General features: G+C 40.9%; 2 protein-coding genes across 4 annotated transcripts; both read right to left on the bottom strand.

The window, feature by feature from the left end:
* Window positions 1-1,401: 1,401 nt before the first annotated feature.
* On the bottom strand, window positions 1,402-6,966 carry soul5l (heme-binding protein soul5, like). 2 transcript variants are annotated; one of them, XM_005461669.4, is made up of 7 exons: window positions 6,792-6,966; window positions 5,829-5,888; window positions 5,345-5,426; window positions 5,124-5,244; window positions 4,891-5,030; window positions 3,765-3,928; window positions 1,402-3,564 (listed from the first exon to the last, which is right to left on the bottom strand). In XM_005461669.4, coding segments are annotated over exons 1-7 (1,059 nt in total). In that variant the 5' UTR covers window positions 6,794-6,966; the 3' UTR covers window positions 1,402-3,074. The 2 variants fall into 2 exon arrangements, with proteins under 2 accessions (XP_005461726.1, XP_025763498.1); XM_025907713.1 differs by lacking the exons at window positions 5,829-5,888; window positions 6,792-6,966 and adding an exon at window positions 5,667-5,799.
* A 1,611-nt stretch (window positions 6,967-8,577) lies between these two features.
* Window positions 8,578-19,861, bottom strand: LOC109202682 (protein GPR108). 2 transcript variants are annotated; one of them, XM_019360605.2, is made up of 18 exons: window positions 19,242-19,861; window positions 18,860-18,979; window positions 15,915-15,965; window positions 15,642-15,733; window positions 15,474-15,544; window positions 14,356-14,516; window positions 14,203-14,265; window positions 14,012-14,113; window positions 13,801-13,934; window positions 12,645-12,720; window positions 12,479-12,552; window positions 12,272-12,389; window positions 12,048-12,178; window positions 11,657-11,694; window positions 11,521-11,570; window positions 11,193-11,276; window positions 10,722-10,843; window positions 8,578-10,223 (listed from the first exon to the last, which is right to left on the bottom strand). In XM_019360605.2, the coding sequence occupies exons 1-18, from the start codon at window positions 19,335-19,337 to the stop codon at window positions 10,136-10,138; spliced, it is 1,671 nt and encodes a 556-aa protein (XP_019216150.1). In that variant the 5' UTR covers window positions 19,338-19,861; the 3' UTR covers window positions 8,578-10,135. The 2 variants fall into 2 exon arrangements, with proteins under 2 accessions (XP_019216150.1, XP_019216149.1); XM_019360604.2 differs by having other exon boundaries at window positions 11,651-11,694; window positions 19,242-19,860.
* Between the last annotated feature and the right edge of the window lie 2,920 nt (window positions 19,862-22,781).

Consider the following 22,781-nt stretch of genomic DNA (forward strand, 5'->3'; position numbering starts at 1 on the left):
AACGCAGCTGTTTCTATGCGTTTGGGCTTTTCGTCAACACGTAAACGGCGTTGCGATTCACCGAAAACGGAGATTATTCAAAACTCCTTTTTTGCGTTTACGTGTGGACGAGGATTACAGAGTTCGTCACGCAACGGCATGTGCCTTTTTTCACGTCACGCTGTGCGCCACGTTATTGTTTACATGAGATGAATTGCAGAATGGCAGATAGAGACAAAATACTGTTAATCTGACTATCTTCAGGTTTTACACGCTTACATATACACACGCAGTTACTGTCCCTCCATTTAGAAAGGCAGAGGCGTCACGGTGTAATTATTTTACGTGTAGTTGTTTTTTTTCCTGTGTAATAATATTCAACATTACTATCAATACATTTTTCAAAAAATGTCTCTCTGTGCAAAATGGGTTTAAACACATAAACAGCTGTGAGATACTGTTTGTCCGTGATTTGAACCGAGGGAACAAATTACGGCAGGATCAGCCTGATATTATTTGTATCCCACTGTAACTTTACTGCATAAAGAGCTAACATCATGTTAGCTCTTGATTTTTAGTTCACAAACACTTCTTGTAATAACTAACTACTCCTGACATTAAATGTCTGGTCACTGTTTGTCCGTGATTTGGAGAGCACAGCGCTGCTCCCGACGCAGGGAAACTAATTTTGCAGGGGAGACCTACCTCGGCACTTGTGCAGGTGAAGCCAAAGATATGCTTCACCATATTTTCTAGTCTTTGGCTTGGAAGAAAGTTGGTTTGGAAACATATTTGGCGATGCTTCATCTCCTGCTTTGCGTTTGTGTGGGAGCCCCGTCAAAAACCTGTCCACAGTGTCCAAGCGCTCTTTTTTTTTTTCTTTTCATACCGCGCCCCCCTGCAATGGCTCTGCGCCCCCCCTAGGGGGCGGGCCCCACACTTTGGGAACCTCTGGATTAATGTATGTACATGTATTAATGATACAATATAACATGTATAAATAGGCTTACGGTTACAGTACAGTGGCTCGTGAGCCGCAGGTTGCCAACCTCAGTGCTAAGCTTTGACATGGGAATCGCCAAACACCCCATGATATGATATTATCACAATACATTGCTGACGATATAATACCATTCTCATTCATTCATAAAATTCTCATTCACTGCTTATTTTCCTCCACAAATATTGACAAAGTTGCTACAGGGCTGCAGGTGCGCTCCAGCCTTGCTTTTATATAGGTTTTGACCTATTTCTCCTGGTTGCAAGGAAGATGCCCTTCACATTTCTCTCTTAGAACCAGAATACAGCTGGGAGACATTTGGGTCGATTCCCCTTCAGTTGTGTTCACTGACAAATTAATAAAAGGAAAATTGAAATTTTTAGTCAGTGAAGTCCAGACCATCAGCAACAAAATGAGTCCACATGAGTTAATGTTTATTTTATTGCATCTTCATCAGAACAGAATGTATATATAATGTGTATATATACAGCATGTAGCTCAGAGATGCATCAATAGAGGATGTAATTCATTAACATGTAAATCTTATTGCATTGGTTTAATCAACTGGGATTCTTTGAGATCTTTGGAGCAGTCTTACTGCAGTTGGTTGAAACTGTAGGTCGCACTTAAGTAGACGGTTTGCAAAGCAGTACCATTGCTGGGCTAAAAGCTACCGGGAGAGAACCCACACAGACACGGCTACGGCAACGTGGTTGTGGAGTGATTTTCTAGGGAAAATATGACTAATCAAGATTTTACACGAGGGCAGACTGAACTTCTAAATTTCTACACAGTGCTAAATTACATTAAATATAACAATTTCCTTTACAGATGAACACAGTTTTAACTTTCAGTATTTCTTACCAAGACGTTTACATCCTTGATGGCTGAAACACTGATCTCCTACTCCCTAAAAACACCCACAAAGCTAAATAGCTGCTTACGTTAACATAATGATAGTGACTTTCTTCTTTAATGATAAAGATGCGGCATATTATTATTAGCCGTTACCACTCCTGTTGTATCACCCTTGTTTACAGTACCATGTACTATATAGACATGTATAGAGATTACCAGAAATACACTAACTGGCCACTTCAGTAGTTCCACCTTGTCAGAACCAAGACTGCTCAGAGAGTTTGAGACGTAGCACTGCTCTACAGCAACCCCCTAGTGGTGAGAAACACTTTGACGACTTTAAAGTAACAGAACATACAAAACATTTCTTATTTTTGGTCAAGTTTAGCAGGGAAAGTAATTTTAAAGGTTTTGAAACATTAATCGAAAAACTAAAGGCCAGAGCAGGTACTCCACGAATCCAGTTTTACTTTCAACAATCATACTGTTCTGGTATGAATGCTGCAATTTGATGACTGTATTAATTCCCATAACATACAGGTTAAATGTTTTTTTGGTAAATATTTAATTGCACATATCTAAGTTTGGAGCTGACTAATCATATGGCTGCAGTTTTGGGGGTTCTTCTGGGCCAACATACTGGAAAGAAAAGTGAAATACAAAGTCATAATCTGGGAACTGTTTGTATTATTAGTTAGTGTCTAAGATTGCAAGAAAGATCCCAATGAAAATGCAAAATGAATATGCTGCCACACACATCATGAAAGTGACTGAAGAAGTTGAACGCATGAACTTTTAGAAAGTTGCACCCAGGCAGTAAATATAAAGAACTTCAGTGTGAAACTCTGCATTAAGATAATTAAGTCTGGCCTATTGTTCTTCGTTCCAGCATTTCATCTATCAACCAGCACAATAACTCGGATTACTAACCTTCTGACTAATACATAGATTTCACTTAAATCTACGCTGGAGCGGTGAGATAACATCGGAATGACAAAGTGGAACGTGTTCAGTGATACGAGAAGCTGCAGATGCAAAGCTGCAATAGAACACACAGTTAAACACTCAGTGCCATAAGTAGGGGTACAGTGAGAAAAGGAGGAAGAGAAACAGCAGGTCCGTCTATCACACACAGACTCACGCATTCAACTTTCTGTCACACCTCCACTGTTTGCCTTCTGTTTAGATTACATAGAAATATATCTGGAAAAGCTGCTCGAATCACATCTGAGTGCTGCTAATGAGCATCGTTTGGCTCGACCACAGGCTCAGTGTCTGCCAGTGTCTCCTCGGGGCTGGTAGCCACGCTGTTCGACAGAGTGGTGCCAGACTGGGGCTCCAGCGACGGGCTCACAGAGGTGGGATCGGAGGAGTTGGATGTTGGTTCCAGCAGGATCTGGCTGGACGTTTGGGGATTGCTGAATGCAGCTTGAGCAGGCAGATCAGATGGAGAACTGGGTGGAGTGTTTGATGGGGACAGAGTGGGTGTGTCAGAGGGCATCTGTGAGGTGGAGTTGGACGTGGCATTTGAGGACAGGTTGGAGGGAGTGAGTGAGGGGGAATCAGAGAGGCTGTCTGGGAGAGGCTCGAAGGGGAAGTCTGTGGGTGAGTCGGTGGGAGTCAGACGGGGTGTGTGCGCAGGTGTCGGCTCGTGTGGATCTGAGCAAACTGGCTCGCCCTCGGCCACGTACCACACCTCGTTGTGCCTGTTCAACAGCTTTAAGGGGCTACGTACAAGAAACGAACAAGAGAGATGAACATAAGAGTTAGAAGTAGGCGACCACGCCTTGTGCAACACTACAAGTGTTAAGTCCAGATAATACTGTTTAATGAGTGCACAACATGGACCAGAGCAAAAAGAACCACATGATGATACAGTCATGAGTGATTCCCTCAAAGAAAATTAGAAATTAGACATGCGTAGCACCTGTCGTAGCCGACTCCGTAGTGATAGCTGTGGTTGTAGGAAGCTTGGACTCTGGTTAGCTCTTTGGTCAGCAGGTGGGCGTGAAGCCTGGAGGTGACCGACAGCATCCAGCCTCCGTAACTCCTCACGTACACGTCCATCTCTGGCATCTCAGTGAAATACAGCTGTGCGATGGATGCAGAGAAGAATCCAGTACAGTGAAATACATGAGGAAAACAAAGTGGAAGGGCAGCAGAGAAGCTTTAGAGTAATAGAAACTCTTACGCTTATGTACAATTTGATCTTTTTATTTGTGTGATCAACTAGAGAAATTTTGCATGATACACTGTTCAAAATAATTGTTACACTGGGCCTTATAAAGCCTCCCGTGTCCTCAAGAGCTGTATAACTGAGATGACCATCTGCTGTCACTGACAGCACACAGAGTCAATAGTTTAAAAATAAACTGCTTGAAACAAGTGTGTTGATCATTGTAACGTTATACACACTAACTAGAAGCTTCAGTAGGTACACCTTGCTTATACTGGCATAGCTTCAGTTTGATTTCAAGAACGCCCCAATTCTTTCTGGCAGAGAAATATTTCCCACACTTACACCACCACCCTAAACCACTGACACAGGGGGCGATGGATCCATGCATTCAGGTTTTTTTACAACAAACATCTGAATGTTACAGCAGAAATCGAGACTCATCAGATCAGAGAGCAGATCAGTGTGCGTTTGTTAGCTGACAGGAATGGCACTTCAGGTGTGGTCTTGTGTTGCTATAGCTGCTTCAAGATTCAGTGTTACGTACATCCAGAGATGCTGGATGTTGCCTTCCTATCAGCTTGAAGTAGTCTGGCTCACTTAAATTCGGATGCCATCTCTACATGCTTACGCACGAGTTCCTGCCATGTGATTGGCCGATTCGTCTGTTAAGAATCAGAAAACACAGAGGCCAGGAGCACTGGCGCCTTGCTGACTCAGCACTATGCATTTCTATTCTGCTGAGTGAGAGCAGCAGGGCCAACCGCAATGATCTCTATTGATCTGAAAGCTGAAAATCACTGATTGAATTACACAGTTACTGGCAGGATAAACAGCGTTTGACCTCAGTAGAGGCAAGGGCAATTCGAGGGCTCACCTTGTCATTAGTGGGTGCTGGAGGGTTGTCCTGATAGGCTGAAGGCAGTGGGAAGTTGAGCGTGTAGATAGCAGGCTCCCACATCTTGGTCTTCTCTGGGATCTTGACCAGGACAGGAGCGGTCATCTCCATCTGGACACCTGAATGACCACCATCACCATCATCATCATCATTCCAAACACTGATGCACTCCATCAAAGCTCAATTTGACCTCCTGTATATCGACTTCTTACCTCCTTCGTTGCTTCCGGTGATATACTGGAAGAGTCTCCTGAAAGCCATGGCCGCACCCACTCCCATGAAATAGGCTTCGGCATCTGTTGACACCCAGCGAGTGGGGCTGTAGTGCCGCACCTGGACACGAACGCACACAAGCACACAGTACGTGAGAAATATGAGCTCAACGAGTCGGGAACGCATGTTGCACTGCTGGCTGCTGAGAGCTTTCACTCACTTCATACTCATCCGTTTTGCAGATCAGGTCATATTCCAGACATTCCTTTGACTCTGTGCAGTAGCTGCTGTTGGTACTGGGTCTGCAACAAGAAGACCGATAAACTAATTCGATGGCAATAATAGCAGTAATCATTAAGATTGCACTATATGGACAAACTACACATTACACTTACAGGAGCCATAGAAATGCCTACTATGAAGCTCCATAAGCATTCAATGTAGTGAATTAAAGTCTGGATAAATCGAGAAAACAAAGAACAAACAAAACCAGACAGAGCTTCATTTTTATGTTTTAAAGATGCAGTAAAAAGTAGAACCACCTTTGCATTTGGCTTTGACCTTGGAAGAGCCAGAACACGAGACTCCTCGAGAGGACACAAACCTCCACTTTAAAGCCATGTTTGAAAACCATAGCGTGTAACTGGAACATTTCAGTGCCATCATAGGTTTGTAAAGCCATCTGCATGAAGCGTTCCACTTACCCAACACTGCCTTCAGCTGAGACCACAAGGGCCAGAATAGCAAAGATTGAGATGAAAGCCCTGTGGGAGGACACACAAGGCAATGATGTTCGCAAATGATTTAAGTAACAAAGACGAAAAAGTCTCATGAGTATCAAAGAATCATTTAATGGGAAAAAACTAAGAGAATTGTCTGTGTACAAGTTAAAGGAGTGATGAGGAAAGACAAACAGCATCAATGATTTTGTAGCATAAGGATGTTGTGTGGGTAGAATAACTGTAGTTTCTTTAAATAACCAAAGTACTGCTATTCTAAAATGAAAGACAATGATAACGACAAATATATATATATATATATATATGTATATTTTTTTAAAAAGGTGCTAGACTGCAGAAATCTGAGTTTTTCAGAGTGATGGCTCTGAAGCGTGCCTGCTGTGCTGCATCCCGGCGTGTTTGCACTGCGGAGATGAAACAGGACACGTTTTCCTGCCTCAGTGCGACGCAAACAGGGAGAGAGCGAGGGAATCTGCTGCATCATCAGGCTGGGTCTTTTCTAAATCAATCCAAAGGCATTTCGAGGTCAAGGAACAACCGAGATCGGCGGCTTATCGCATCCCACTGTGATCACAACCTGTTCAAATCCTTATTTTATTCCAACTTTACAAAAAAGGCGTTAATGAGGAAGGGCGTTTCACAGATACAGGTGATGTAGTAACGGGGCGGACTGTGTCCAAATAAGCTCATCGGTGATCTTCATTGTTTATTATCATCATCATCATCATCATTAACACTGATGTATTAGAGCAGCTTGAAAATGCATTTTACTGCAGCCGATAAACGATGACGCAAACAAATCAACTTTACCTGTGCGCAACGCCGCAAAAACTCCCGCAAAATAACAGTCAACTACTATCACAAACATCACCATCACCTAATACCGGACGGTTTCTTAAACTATAAGATACTCGAGGTGATACTTACATGTTCGCGACCCCGCGTGTTTCTATGCGTGTCCTTTCCACCTGCCAGGGGAGCGCAGGGAGGAGCGGTGTGAGGAGATTGCAGTCTGCTGCTGGATGCACTGCGGAGTGACTGCAGTGAGCACCGGCGTCTGTCTGCAGCTTGCAGGACGGAGGGGCGGAGCAGCCTCGAGACTTCTAACTGTATCCAATCCAATCGCTTCGAAATTTTCCATTAGTAATGAATCACTGCCTGCTGTGCAAGCAAGGGTTAAAGTGAGGATGGCGGTCCCACATGCTGCTCTACAGCAAGGGTGGCAAACTTAAGGCCCGGGGCCCAGAATCTTCCGGCAAAGACTCCAGTCCGGCCCACTCGGCTTTTGGAAAATATATACTGGCATGCTAGATTTTGTACTTTTAACTTTATTCACATTAGCTTTACCTACAGATGAACACATCCCCCATTGACAATGACAGGAAACATAGTGCACATAGTGTTTCTTTCAATTTACACTAGAGATATATATATATATATATATATATATTTTTTTTTTTTTTTTTTTTAAACATTAGGCCCACAGTAACAAAAACATAAAAAGGATGTCTTTACACTGACAGAAAGGGCGTTTGACTGGTCCGGCCCACTGCTCCCAGAGTGTGCTCCACATTAAATGACTGCCATTCTTGTTGTACAAAATGTTGCTGCTAAAAAATGTAATTGCGTGTACATACTAAGGTGAAGGTGATAATTCCTGGGGTTGCTTCATTTATACAATAGCGTACTAGTTTACATTTAGATTAACTAGTTTGTTTTACATGGATGGGTTCATTTTTGCAACTTTACTCAAGAAATCTGCTTAACTTAGGTAACTTCCCACTGCAGGAACGCTTCGAATGAACCTCAGGAGAATGTCAGAGAGCAGGGTCTGGTGTTTAACAAGTTTAGTTGTATCTAATTTTGCTCTAAAGGGCAAAAATGTTACTAAGTTAAGAAAAAGGTATTCCTACTCATTATCTGTCTAATTTTGACTAACTTGCATTGATTTTTCCTCTCCAATAGGATCTAATGTGTTACATTTTCGAGCATTTAGGTGTATTTAGGCATGAAAGCATCGTCAAGATGACCTGCTGAAAGTCGAACAAAGCATTGAACTCTTTGGACCCCTTGGTGGCAACTGAGCACCAGTTAAACACCGCAGCCTACCTGAGTACTGTTGCTGACCAGGTCAATACCTTTCTGACCACATGGTATGCATCTTCTGATAGCCATTTCCAGCAGGATACCGGTAATACAAAATGTCACAAAGCTCAGATCATCTCAAACTTTTTTCTTGAACATGAAGTCACAGTACTCAAAGAACTACATGATGTGAAGCACAAGAGTACCATAAATCACCTTTAAAGTTGTGGCAGAAGTAATTTAAATAACACTTGGGCAGGAAAGGTTTGGCGGCTGTCATGCAAAACCTGCTCAGTAGTTGCTTTACATATCATGTAAATGAAGAAACAGCAGGTCAGACCCTCAACATGTTGTAAGCATCACAAACAGCTGACTCATGCAGAGTACTGCTGTGTGTGTGCAGACAGCAGCTGAATGCGTGGGCCTCTGAAGGAGCTCTGTCGAGTCTGAGAAGTCGGTGCCCCTTCACCAGGCACAGGAGGAGCCAAAGCTCGGGGCAAATGTGACTCCTTCTGCAGGTTCCCCACTTTTCTTCATGCCTGGAGCACAATTCTTTTCTCATCTTGATTATTTTAGTGCAAGCTATGCAGTTTAATAAAACCACAAAAATGACATATACATAACAGTGTAATCTGAGAACTTTGCAGAACTTTATTGTGACAGCTGATACAGACACCAAACAGCCTTCTGTAACAATTAAAAAAACAAAACAACAACAACAACAAAAAAAAAACGTTTTCACTGAAACTAAAGTGAACTTCGCCCACTGCTAAATCCTTCCCTCCAGGGTACTGGGGTCATCCCTGCACCGGAGTGATTGTAGTAAAATCTCAGTAGTCTTTCCTCATCGCCACACCTGTTTGTCTATCCAGGAAAAGAAAAAAAATCTGATTGAACCTGAACTGTCTAAAGCCCTCCACAAAGCCTCTCTGCACTGCTCAGCAAAGTGTTATGTGCCTCCTTTTGTGTCAGCAGTCTTATTTACAAATGGCCATCCACCCGGTCTGGCTGCACACACATTGCTGATCTTTTCAAAACCTAATGTCAAACCAATAATTCATAAAATAAGCTTCACATCAAGAGCAAAAAGGTAAAACCAAAAGCAGGCAAATTCAAAAATGATCAGTTAGGTCACTTCTCTGTCCAGTTGGCACAGCAATGCCAAACGAGATTTGGGGGGGGGGGGGTTAAAGAACAAGGCCAAACTTCTCTGCCTATTTTAGAGAAAAAAAAAACAAAACCTGTTCATCTGCCTACATCTTCACATGTCACCATATTGGCTGTATTCACAGAGGTGTATGGGAGTTGTCCTCAAACCACTAAAGCACTAAATTACAGCAGCAGTCCGAGTGACGGGCTGGGAGGAACGCTTAAGTCTCCAACATCAACAATAATACTGAAATATAACATTTCAATATGTAATAAGTCAATCGATATTGAAATATACAACTTCTTGTTAACCATATATTTCAATATACAAATCATACATGTAGGAGGAAAAGAAAAAAACAAAAAACAAACATACGGTACTGTGTGGTGATAAAGTGGGATTTTTCTGACCCGTGAACAATGGAAACACGAGATGGATGCTTAAATTTGAAATATACTGATTAGCCTTTTACCTGAGTATGGGCTATTGTCACTGGGGTGGGGAGGCGGGGGTAGCCAAATCCTGTGTCGTCTCACTTTCACTCACACACACACACACACACACACACACAACACACTCTGCACAGGAATAGTTACAGCTAAGAGGCTCGCAGAAGTACCGTTTTAAATAGCTGCTATAAACACACTCAAAAGCAAGTGTCTAAAAAAAATTATCTTTGGAGGGAGAGAGAGAGAGAGAGAGAGAGAATGAAACATACAGAACATCAGAGCTCCTTTCCATATCTCCACCCATCCATGTGGTTGTAGCTCCCCAAAACCCCTCAGTTTTTAGGTGGAGCATTTAAGGGAAACAGAGAGCGTCCAATAAGTTAGTCCTTTTTTTTTTCTTTACTTTTTTTTTTTTTTTGCATAGCCAGACAGTGGGCACAACCACTGCAACCACGTAAAGAGTTTCAATAGCAGAGCTGTCACTGGAAGTGGGGAGCCTTGGTCCGTGTGTGTGTGTGTGTGTACCCCTTTCTGTCAGCTGGCCTGGGGATGTTTAGTTGGCCACTCCCAAAGATGCAGCTTCCTGCTCACAAGGTGGACTCTTTCTGGCGCTCGCGTCCGTTGGACGTCTTCTTGACTTTGGAAATACCCTCGAGTGCGCCTGACTCAGTCACTCTGAACACAAACAGAAGAGCAGCAGCACTTTTAATGGCAAACACTTTCTCAACCTTCATCTTAGTTCAGTCGTAATTATTAAATCTTATGGAAATCACAGAAAAACAAACGCTTAGCTACACAATACCCACACGAGCCTCCTCCTTATGTGATGGGACTAAATAGACAGTCAGCACCACTAGAATAGTTTCAGCTCAACAAATCAACTACTATTACTCATAAAGTGATGTTTTCTTCTACCAATTTCCTTTAATATTCATTTATGATCACACCGCACACATGCTATGCTATATCATAGTGTTTTCACTTTGTGTTAACCAAAAAAAAAATCTGAATAAAAGACTCATAAGGAAATTTGGCTACTTCAACCATACTTTGAAGATGTGCTACTTTCTATAACTTCTCCAAGTATAAATTAATCAGGTAGAGTAAGAACTCAGTAACAGGATAAGTTATTTAAATGCCAGGTGAGGGTTCATACAGACGTGTCATGCTTACACTTCATCATTCTCGACGTCGTCCTCGTCCTGGGGAAGCTGGAGGTAGGGGTTATTGGATGCTGGGCGAAACTTGTAGCCCGTCAACACAAAGAAGATGAGAGTCGACACCTCCACCAGAAACTGAAGAAGAAACAGTGCGTTTAATAACAGACAGGAGAAAGTGTCTTAACACTGTCCACAACATCCGGAAAATTTCTTTGCAAACAAATAAGTAGCACAGGGCCTTTTAAACATATGTGCTGTTTCACATTCTTCAAGCTACGCTAATATCCCATCAGGCCTCAGGGGGGAGTACAGTGCTCTTTATCAACTGTAATGAAGTAATAAAGGGCTTTAAATAAGTAATGTGCTGGCAGATTTATACCAGCTCACATCAGGCAAGTATTGCCAGTCATTGTTGATTCAGAGACCACAGACCGTCCTCGCCGTTTGACAAACAACTGCTGTAGCTGCACCGTCATCGTCTTACCTCATAGCACCACTGCCACCGGAAAGGCATAGTGATCTTGAGCAGAATGGCTATGATCCTTGTAAAGTAGATGTAACACACGATCTAAAATGACAGAAAACATTTGAGTAAGAACTCAGACTTTAAAATTGTACGGTTACCAAAAAAATAAAATAAAATAAATAAAAACACACTAAAATCTTCCTTTTCCTCAGGATTAATTTTGCTTTGCTAAAAAACATGTTTGATGAGATTGTCAGAGGCAAGTTTTCAGTGTAACTGAAAAATGGTCCAATTGTTCAGATGAATAAAGGGTCACAGAACAACAGCAAAATACTGGCCTTCTTACCATCACATAATAATGGCGGAAGAGCTTGAGCTTCTCCAAATTCATGGCAGCTGAAAGAAACATACACCAAGTTAAACACAGAACAAAAACTCTCCACCTAATAAAGCCCTGTAGTTGCAGCAGGATTCACCTTTACCATCGGTGCTAGAAGCCTCTTGTAGGTGACGGATCGACCTTTAAAGACAGACACGTGTTATACAATGAATCTGTTATTTGGGGAAAACTTGCACACCATGTAACACGAAGTTCATTTCTAATTACAAGAAACTACTTGTCTCTTGTTTTACAACTTCAAACTGAAAATTTTCATGACTGTTTCATCGAGTAGGCAGGGCTGGACGGCAACGCTTTTGGTCCTGTCCCATTTTTTTCATGAAGTTGAATTATTCTGGGCGTTCTACTCTATCAAACATGCTCCACTTTCCCATACTGATCCTCTTATCTCAGAAATCTTAGTAACTTTAAAAACTAGCCACCAAAACTAATTTGGGACTAAAATGTAATTCAATAACAGATACCGCACTGACCACACAACAGGGAAAAGGATGGCTCCACAGCAGATAAGGTCCACCAGAAAGAGGATCTCCTTCCACACGTAGTACTCGCTGGAGCCCTCCTCTGTAGACTCAATGATGATGTAGGCGACGTTAGCCAGGACCTGCAGCACGACCGGCGAGCCATCAAAGAAAATACACATAAAAATCACCCAATTTGATTTGGTGCTCACCTGCAGAGGAATGAGAGACAGTACCTGCAGAGGAATGACGATCATGAAGATCTTCTTCTCCTTGTCGGACAGGATGTATTTCACGAAAGCCCAGCCGGTACCAATCAGCGCCAGTGTGATGAACAGGAGCGCCCCCTTTAGCCTGGGAAGGATACAAACATATTTTTTTGTGTAATACAAATCAAATAACCTAGGAACCTAAGAAGCCGATTCTGCTGAGGTTCTGCTTACAGGTGTGTTATATAATACATGACGGCCCAGCCCTCAATAGGATGCCCCTCAGTGTTGATGAAGTAATAGTTGATCTGAGAGAGACGGGGACAGAGGCAGAATTCAGTGAGTCTCTTTTTATGAGAGGATTCAAACTGAGACTGTGCTGTGGTGGTGATGCACTTACACTGTGGAAAACCAGTGACGTGGACTTTGTGAAAGCTAGCGCTGCCATCAGCCAGTGGATCTTGAACACACTGTAACTGCAAACAAACACAGAAGAGAGATGTTTAAACATTGCATATAACTGAATGTTGACCACTGCTGCAGGAAATCCATTTATTCTTACTGCTTAGGGTTCATCCAAATAATTAGTTATGATGTATATTTTAGTCAAGCAATTGAAAACGTTGGGCAAATGCTTTGGGGCAGGATACTGTGTGACCTCAGCAGCTCAGTTTTGTTAGTCCGTCTTTGGTTTTTTGTTGGAATGGAAAACTGTTAGCTAAGCTCGAGCCATGTCAGCACAGAACGCATTTCAGCCATCTTTAATAAATCCAGCAGTTCATGGGATCGCATGTTTTTATACTCAATTTTCTTTCTTTCTTCTGTATTTTCTGGGCTATGAGCACTTCCAGAGCAATAGTAAGCCACAGCAGAACACTGTGTCAGAGCTATAGCTGCCAAGTTGGCTAAAGGACAACACGTTTTAGTAAATCACTCACTGTAAACCTGCTTTATGTTCCTTTAGTGGGAAGGCTGCAGCATCTATGGGCATGTCTGTAGAGTCCTGTGGGGCACTAGTGGGATCTAGTGGAAGGCCAGTGGTAGCTAGTGCTCTTTCACTGTCATGATTGGAGCAAATACTTCAGATATCTTCTTAAAAAAAAAATCTATTTGGGCTGCGTTGTAAAGTATGATGTGTCAAAGAAGCCAAAGTCGATTTTTTAACTTTATAAACTGAAACGTCCTTGTAGTGAGTGTGAAATACTTGAAGTTACTCAACAACCACTGTAAAACAGTGACTGAGTCACAGTCTTCCACTGAGGTGTGAACAACAGGATCCTATGCTTAATGATCTAATTAGTGTCAATTAGCAAATATTATCATGCTTGATGTTAGAGTGATTATAACAATAAACACTACAAATTGTGTTCACTTTAGTATGGAGTCATATGAGCCAGTGGCCCTAACCGTAGTCTTACATCATACACTTTGTAGCAAGAGCTTCCCAGATTATGCAAGTAGCCCTGCCACAAACTGTGCAAGTGAATTTTTTTTTTTTTTTTTTTCGGATCCTGCAAAACAGTGTGGTTCACTATTTCTTCATTGTGCCCGTGTACCTGTGCTTCATGAGATTGTACACCCAGACCAGAGCAGCAGTGAAGAAAACTCCAGCCATATAAAGGTAAAGGCGAGACAGAGGGATTTCCGCTGCAGAGAGGTAGCCATCAGGATTCTTCTCCGTCACTTCCACCTGTGATGCACGCAACATGGTAAGCAGACACGCGCACATGAGTCTGCATTTTATAAACTCAAAAATACTCAACTCACTGCAAATGAGTAGGCCCTGTCGATTCCCGGCTCCCTGTTTTGGCAGTAGTGGAACTTCAAGCTGTACAGGCCCTCGGCCTCTGAGCCAAACACCATGCGGAACTGTTGAGAGAAAGAGAAAACACTTCCTGTCAGAGACAATCCCACCCTTAAACATGCCTGAGCATACTGGCTAAGGAGGATTTTCTTACACTGAAGTTGTAGGTGCCGTGGATTTCCCCCAAATCTAAAGTCAGCTGCTTGCGACTGCTCAGCTAAAATGAAATACAGAGTAGAAATTAATTTTGGGATTAAATCACACTAAAAATAGACCAAAATAACAAAACAAAACAAGAAAAACGTACATTGAATGTCCCTGGCACATCAACGGCTTCAGCTTTTGGGTTCTGCGCAATCTGCTCTGATTTCTTGTCATCGCTCAGTTTTTCCGCTTGTTTCGGGAGCACCGCTGGCTTATCCTGATTTTTTGATTGTTCTCCTGATGCACGTTTGACTTTCTTCTGACCTACAGAGCACAAGTGCAGGCACCAGGCACAAAGATAGAAATTTAGTTTATTCCGAGCATACTATACACAGGTGGATGCTTTCATATCAAGAAAACAAAAACAAAGGCAAAGTCTAATGAAAACAATGGACAGTATAATAGCAAAGCCCCTTTCCACTAGTACCTACTTGACTCGGCTTAGGCTTGTAGTACCTGGTACCAGGTACTTTTTTTTAGTGCCTACTCAGCCGGGGTTCCACGCAATCAGAGGCGATCCGAAAATATGATGTTAACAGACTGAATAACACCGACTGGTTAGTCAGTGATGTCAGTGTTTGAGTCATGAGAGCGTCTTGTTCACAAAAATCAAAACTGCCATTTTTGAAACCAAGTAATGAGGGAAATAGCTACACAAAAAACAACACTGTGGTCCTAGACTCTGACAAAAAGCCACACGCTGAACAGTAGCTACACAATCGCTTCGACACCCGCCATTGTTGTGGCGTTCGTGCCACATATAAATGGCATAACAGCACTTTCAGCCACGTTGTTATGAAAATCCCACGCACATTGAGTGACACTCGACTGTAATGGAAAATGACCAAAACAGAGTCGAGTCGAGCAGAGTAAGTACTAGTGGAAAAGAGCTACAAGTACCATTCATGAAAATCCTTACACTCTGTGTAAAATATATGAGAGACTATATGAAATTATCTTACATTTGACATATCATGTAAATACTATAAACAAACACTTATTAAGACCTGCTCCTTTATCACAAAAACAGAAGAACCTTAATGAATACATCTGAGTTACTCTTCTCTTGATCAAAAAAAATAAAATAAGACAAGTCTTCAATAGAACACTTTAAATAGAATTTTTTTTGGGGGGGGTAGAAATTCAAAGTTTAGTTTGTATAAATGATACCACTGAAGGAAGCAAAATCCAAATTTTGGTATTTGTGTGGCCAACACTAACCTTTATCTGCTTCAACCTTTTCCTTCGCCATCAGTATGTTGTCTTGTTTACCCATAGCAGTCACATTGATGCTACACAAACACAAATTACACAGTTAGCCTTCACATATTGAACTGCCAACAGCACTGTAACAAACATTTCTGAATACTGGTGCTGAAACATCCACACCTTTGTTTCTTGATATCAATGAGAAAAAGAATGAGAGGCTCGTCATTGGTCGACTTTTTAAGAGTGAGTGGACATGTCTCCGACTCCTCTGCCTGGAGGGGGAAACGTCACACAAACACACACACTCAACACCTGTATTCATAATAACAAAAGTTTCATAAGTGCATTTCAACAAAAGGCTGTCCTTGTAAGAATGATTGCACAACTGATTTTGAAAGGTCTGAAAATAATGATGTACAATGTTGACAGAAATATTTATGATGATGTACTTACTGTGTAGGACAAGACTCCATTAACACGCGATCTGGACAGGCTGAACCCAACCTTAAGAAAGTGGGATTAGATTAATCAGTAGGGTTAAAAGCAGCTGATTCAAATCTCCATTTATTTTATAACACATATATTTTATCACACCGACTCGATCTGCAAGTTTTTACTGTCAAATCAGCTCTTAAAACATGACACTTGACACCATCGCAAGCACAAGACCAAAGGTTGATGAGCTCACTGCTGCTGCTTCATGACTTTTGTGTCAGGTTAGCCCAACTCACTGTTGTTTCAAGCACTCCACTACATTACCTCAGTGGTCACACTGCTTACAGTGCACTCAAATGTTTAACAACAACTGTCTATGAAACAGAGGCTTATTAAAGGTAATGTTGATGTGTGTTGTTTTTCCCCCCTGTAGTTAAAAAAAACAAAACAACAACAACAAAAAAACATGTCAGTGACGTAGTAGCTCATCTGACCCATGAATAGTGACAATTAACAGGCTGTTCGCCACAAAACAGCACATTTTGTTGAGACCTTGCAGTTGAGTAATTCAGGTGAAGACCCATTAGATGATCGTTGCGTGATGGTTTGATTAAATCCTGATCAATACTGTAGGAGAAGTTGCCATTCTAATGAAATGTGAATAACTGGATGGATTCATTCATTTTTGTTTTAGCTCATCAGTCCTTTAGTCAGATGAATTATTGGGGAAGAAAGAAAACTAAAAAAAAAGCAAACAAACAAACAAACAAAAAACTAAACGCCATGAGCCAGCATGAGCATTTACGCAAACAGTTACAACACTACTTACCCATCCTTGTTCAAACTATTAGGTAAAATCTGCAGATTTTCCTGAGAATGTGCCACTTGCAAAATAAATAAATAAAATTTGAAAAAAGGTCAGATTGAATCCTTTTGTTTTAAATGAACTATTAGCCTGATAACTGATTCTGAGACCAATTTTGTTGTCTGTTTATTTTGTTTCTATTCATTATTTTTGCTTCTGTACCAAGAAAAATAAAAATCTTTGCTAAAAAGATTTTCTGGGCTGTGAGGTCAGTTTCATGATAATTAATATGCAAATTATCATAACCACTGATCTTTGACCTTCATCAGTGGTGCTAGTTTCAGTCATTGTGCAAATGTACTGTTTATAGAGTTGGGAAACCTGGAGTCAGCTGACACTGAAGAAGTCACTTGGATGAGTGATGAAACAGTTCTCCCAGTGAAAACCCTACATCCAGATTACCCTTTTGGGTAAACCTAACAAACACTTTACACACTGTATAAAATATACAAAAATAGAAGAAAATATTGCCACATTACATAGAGAAACCACAAACTCTAACAACACAAATATGTTAGCTGGGCCAAAGATACTTCATTAACTCTGTCTGCAGCCTAATCCAGTCATGATATTAATTCTTTAAAAAGCAGTTAACAAACATATAGTTACATTTTTTTTTTCTTCAAAGCCTCAGTGTTAAAAAAAAAATAAATCTGTTGATGATTATAATTTGCTGTCCATTTACACCAAATGGACAGCGACTGTGGGTTTGATTATAGATCTGCTACAGTGAACCCGTTTATTAAAATCCAAGAGGCTGTACAATTATTAACAAAAACTGAAAAATTCCACAGGTAAAGTAACACAGACTCAGAGCCTTCATTTCCAATCACGCATTAATTTTGAGTCTCTGTCCAAAAGGCATATTTTGAATGAAAACCAGTGAATTTGTCCTTTATTTGGGTCTTCTGCTTGGATTAAGTGTCAGTAAGAAACTGAGCAAGTCACACCAACGTTAGTGAATTTGTGCTCAAGAAAAATAAGTGGCCACTGTACAGGTATACAGTCTAATGTTTGAACATGAATATGGCAAAAACTATTAAAGATAAAAGCTTGATATTGTCACTGGTAATTCTGATCATGAAAATTAACCAGGGTCTGCAATTTAAATAGAAACATAAAAAAAACCCTAACAACAACAACCACCAACACCACTCTGTATAGGCTAGTTAAATATGAAAACAACAACATAGCATTGGTCAAGTAGAGAGACATATTTGAGACAAAAACATTTCTCAATGAAATGAGGACTATTTTTAACGTGAAATTCTTAGTGACAAAGATGAAGAAAATGTTCTTTTCATTCAACTTTCATTTTAGTTTGAGCACATATGATAGGTTTATTGGGTCTTTACAGGACTGCTAGTTGTTTTAATTATTTTTTTCATATTCAAAGTGAAACAACTGTTGATGCACCTGAATTACAGATGTGGATTTACATTTATGGAGAGGCTGGAGAAGATTTCAACATAGTTGTATTCAAATGTGGCCTCAGATTTAACCTCCTAGGACCTGGCGTCCACATATGTGAACATCACATTTTGGGTTATTTAGACCAAAATACTGAATTTTGCTTTACAAGGGCCTGATACCCACTTACGGGGACATTATACTGCTACTGTTCGATCAAAATTTTACATGAATATCCTCATATGTGGCTCTTATTTTTCTTAAAAACAAAAACAAGGTAAAAAAAAAAAATCTGGTAATTCTTTGTTTTTACATTCATCAGGCCCCATCAGGCCCCAAATATCAGAGAGAAATTAAAATTGCATGCTGTGGAAGAGTTCGGGTCTTAGGAGGTTAAAGGTTTTATGCAAATAAATGATGAATCGAAATGGAATGACCCATCTGTAATAGATGTGCCATTTCATATTAATATATAAAGCGGTACATCTAACGGCACTGCCTGGTACAACATTATCTCTAGCTTGAATTTGTTCCTGCTTTATTATTATTATTATTATAATTATTATTATTTGTAACTTTATTTTTTTAAAACTCATTTACAACCTATCGTTTTGAAGAACACAATGCCACCTGTTGAAAAGAAAGGTAAGTGAACCACCGCATATAACCAAACACACACACGACTTACTGGGGACTTGCTGTAGTCCACTAGAGTTTCCGGGACTCGCAGTGAATGCAGGTGGACATCCAGAGTACCGTTGGCGTAGAAGCCAAAGTTGTTGAGGTCGATGGTGTGGCGAGTTTCATTCTGGTTGTAGGAACAAACAAGTAGAGCTCAGCTGTTGTGGTTCAGTCAGTAAACATGTCTCCTAAGACTCAGATTTAAGAAGCTTCGGTAGCTTTTGTCGTGCGCCCATAACAAAACCCAACGCGACATTATGTTTGGACCGTCCTCTGTCATTAGAGTTAATTACAACATACGAGTTGGCTAGTAAGAAGCTCGACGGGAGCAGAGGAAAACAACACACCGTTAGCTCCCGAGCTAGCGCTGTCATAATTTGTCGCCTTACCTTCAATGTAAGCTTGTGTATTCTTGCTTCGCACCCAGGCAGAAGTAATATGAATAAAAATCCAGCCACAAAGCAGGCTCTGTGCGCCACCGCCATCACCGACTCGCTAGCGGTAACTAGCTGCTAATACTATGGAGCGTCAATCCTTCCAGATGGCTAAATAACAAGCTAGATAGCAGACTTGAATGTAAACCAGGTCAAATGCGAGAGTTTGAATCTTTCAGCTTAGCTTTCCGGCTCTTAAACGGCGTCGTTTACTATCAAACTACAACCATGTATCTTGTTTTCGAATTCTTTTCTGCTGTCATCGCTTAAGGTAACAGCTAGCTTGTAGGCGTCAAGAGCTGACTTCCTGGTCTGGTGTCAAGAACAAAACGTTGACTAAGGTGCGGACAAGAGCGTCAGCTGCTGCGGGCTAACACCCGCTACAGTGCCACAGCCGCGATATAGACAACACTCTGCGCAAGCAACCGGAGCAATGTGGGCTTTAAAACTGCCCACCCGTACAACCCGCTTTTCTGTACTAATTTTGTGTCAGATAAACGATAAATTGTCTTGTCGTTCAAGAATCTGACTACACCTTGTATGAGTTGTCCTAGATTTTGATCACGTGGTTCAGCCCTGACACTAAGCTTCCGGCTAAAAGGAGTTCACATGATTAGAATGACCCTCCACGTCGGATACAGTCTCTCTGTGTTGTTGCGTTGCAGAGAGGAACTTTTGACACGTGGAGCTTTTATTGTTTCAGACATTCAAATTACGATTTTACGTTTTGTTGTCTCACTCAACAAATGCTCTATATTCTCTGTACACGTTATTTGTATTGTCCACAAATCGCGATTATTGTTCAAACAAGATCATTTTTATAGGCCTAAATTAAGGTGCGTCTTCTAACACCACATGTGAGCAGTCAGCAACAGCTAATCTAGTTTTGTTTTCATCTCATAATGGCATACAGTTTAATTCTTTATGGGCGTCATTTGATATGTACGGAGCCCCTCTGATGGCATGGTCAGGGGCGGATCTAGAAGGGTGGCATGGGGTGGCAAGTGTCACCCTAAAATGATCCCTTGCTACCCCAGTTTTGCATATGACAGTGTTGTATATTAAAATAAGATAGCATTAACAGTTTGAGTGTAGTTACAGTCAACAGTGAATATAAATGCTAAAACTGAATATATTGCATAGTGTCCCCCCCTCCCTCCACCATTAACAAATGGTTCAGCCCATAGCAGGACCGGCTTTTTTCTTGTTTTCAGTAGCAAGCGATGCTTATGATTGTGCCAGAGCACATTTTGAACAACACCATGGGAATTTCGGATTTTACACAGGTGGTTGGATGTTACACTCCGGAAATGGAAGGAAGGTGAGTGTTATTAACCCTCTGTGGTCCACGGACAGGCTGCACCTCCAAATCACATGACTATTTTAAGCTGACGTAGCAACAAGCTGCAGCCACGCTCAGCCCACATTGAAAGTTCGAACTTCAAAGTTTTTAAATTTTAATTACAGGCCAGTAAATCCAGAGTTATGATAATACATATAAGCAGGGGCGATTCTAGAATCAGAGCTTTGGGGGTGCTGAGCACCCAGAGAGCTGCCCATCCAGGCAAGGTAAACTTTACTTGTCACGATGAGACTTCTTCCCTGTCTCTGTCAGTCTCTGCATCCTTAAATGTCTCCAGTTGTCCCGAGTTCCCTCTGACTGTCTCCTTGGTGCATTTAAACCCCTGTTCCTCCCTGTCCTCATCGTCTGTCGTCTTCATCTCCATTATCAGTCATCATAATTTTACCATCTCTGTGCAAGTCTGCAAATTTCTTTATTAAATCATAAGATTCTTAAATTCATCAAGTCTCTCTGTGCCTGGGTCCTCATCACAAAACATGACATCACTGTTTTGTACATTTTAACACAATTTAATCCCCACATTTGTGAAAGAAAAGCAAAACACTTTTTTGAAAAGTCTGCAACAAAAACATCTAATCTGATAAAGGTTATTTAAATGCTGCAAAAGAAGAATGGATTGGAATAAAAAAAAAATACATATCCTAACCTTAATTACTGGGGGAAAATGATGAATGATGCTCATAGTGAGTAAAAAGTAAACAGTGCATTTTTTGGACAGAGATTCACTTTTAATGTGTATGTATAATATAATACAGATACATAAAAATACACTCCAAAAATAGAAGAGTCCTTGATATGTACAAAATATTAATAAAAAAATTAGAAAAATGGAGACACCTTGGCCTATGGTACAATGTATACAGTGTATGAAAAGATCTTTAGATACTACTATGGCTCTGCAGAGTTTTTCTTTTCTTTTAACCTATGTCGCCTCACCTTGAGGTTGGCAAATCTGTCTATCACATTTTGGTGGTCAAGTCTCTGAAGCATCTCTTTCTCAACTGACATCACAGCCAGGTGCTGTAGTCTGCTTTGACCCATGGTCCTTCTCAGCCAGGTATGGAGCTGACTCAAGACACTAAAAGACCTTTCACAGCTACAGCTGCAAACTGGGTTTGTTAGGGCAACCTGAATAACAGTTTTCAGTGTGGGGAAGATCCGATTATCCAGAAGATTGTACAATGTTAACATATCTGGAATGGCACCAGCCTCACTCTTGAGCTTCAAAAAGGTTTTGGCAACCGTGACTTCCTCTGACTGAAGTTCAATATGGTAATGCAGTGCCAGGGCTGACCACCCAGTTTGTTTTGCAGATTCTGTATAGCAGCTTTAATATAGGGAGAACACAACTTACTAATTTTATGAGTAAAATTAGTTGTTGTTTTTTTTCTTTGCCAGTTTAACAGTTTCTGTTTTGCTGTCACTGTTCCCTGTCTGTTTTCTTACCTGGTTCTTCCTGATCTTGTACTTGATAGTACTCTTGTACTCCTCATGTTCCCCTCTTTCCTCTCTCCCTCTTTGGACTGACAATCATACACAAATAGATTTTTTTAATCTAATTGAATACAAATACTATTAGAAGCACTAATAAAAAAGTCCTCTCTCAGTGTACTTTCAACCAAAAGGCAAATAACCAAACCACATGTACATCTAATAAAGGATATAAATATTGAAACACTGATCCAACATTATCCTTTATTGATGGATCATTTGATCTTACACTTTTACGTAAATGTGGCTCCTTTTTTTGAAAAAAATATCCATTATGAACCTGGCTGTCTCTCTGTACACACACACACACACACACACACACAACAGGAGTTATAAGGTTAATGGGCATCCAGTCAGTTAGCTAGTTAGTACCTTGGGTTCAATATCAGCACATGTACAGACGACAAAATAACCAGTTTCTCTCATTCCATTTCAAACAGGACAGTGGTAACAACAGCAGGCTACGGACAATGTTAAGTTTTAGATTTTAAATAGGCTGTATATATTTCAATGGGAGCAACAGGACGGTCAAATGTCACTGATTTTACTACAGAGCAGGACGGATTGTAGGGTAGCAAACATCGCCGGAAAACACGTTTTCAACACAGCAGGTTACCTGGGTGTAATGTTTTTCAGCTAAA

Source organism: Oreochromis niloticus, linkage group LG6, assembly GCF_001858045.2.
Source record: "Oreochromis niloticus isolate F11D_XX linkage group LG6, O_niloticus_UMD_NMBU, whole genome shotgun sequence".
Classification (NCBI taxonomy): domain Eukaryota; kingdom Metazoa; phylum Chordata; class Actinopteri; order Cichliformes; family Cichlidae; genus Oreochromis; species Oreochromis niloticus.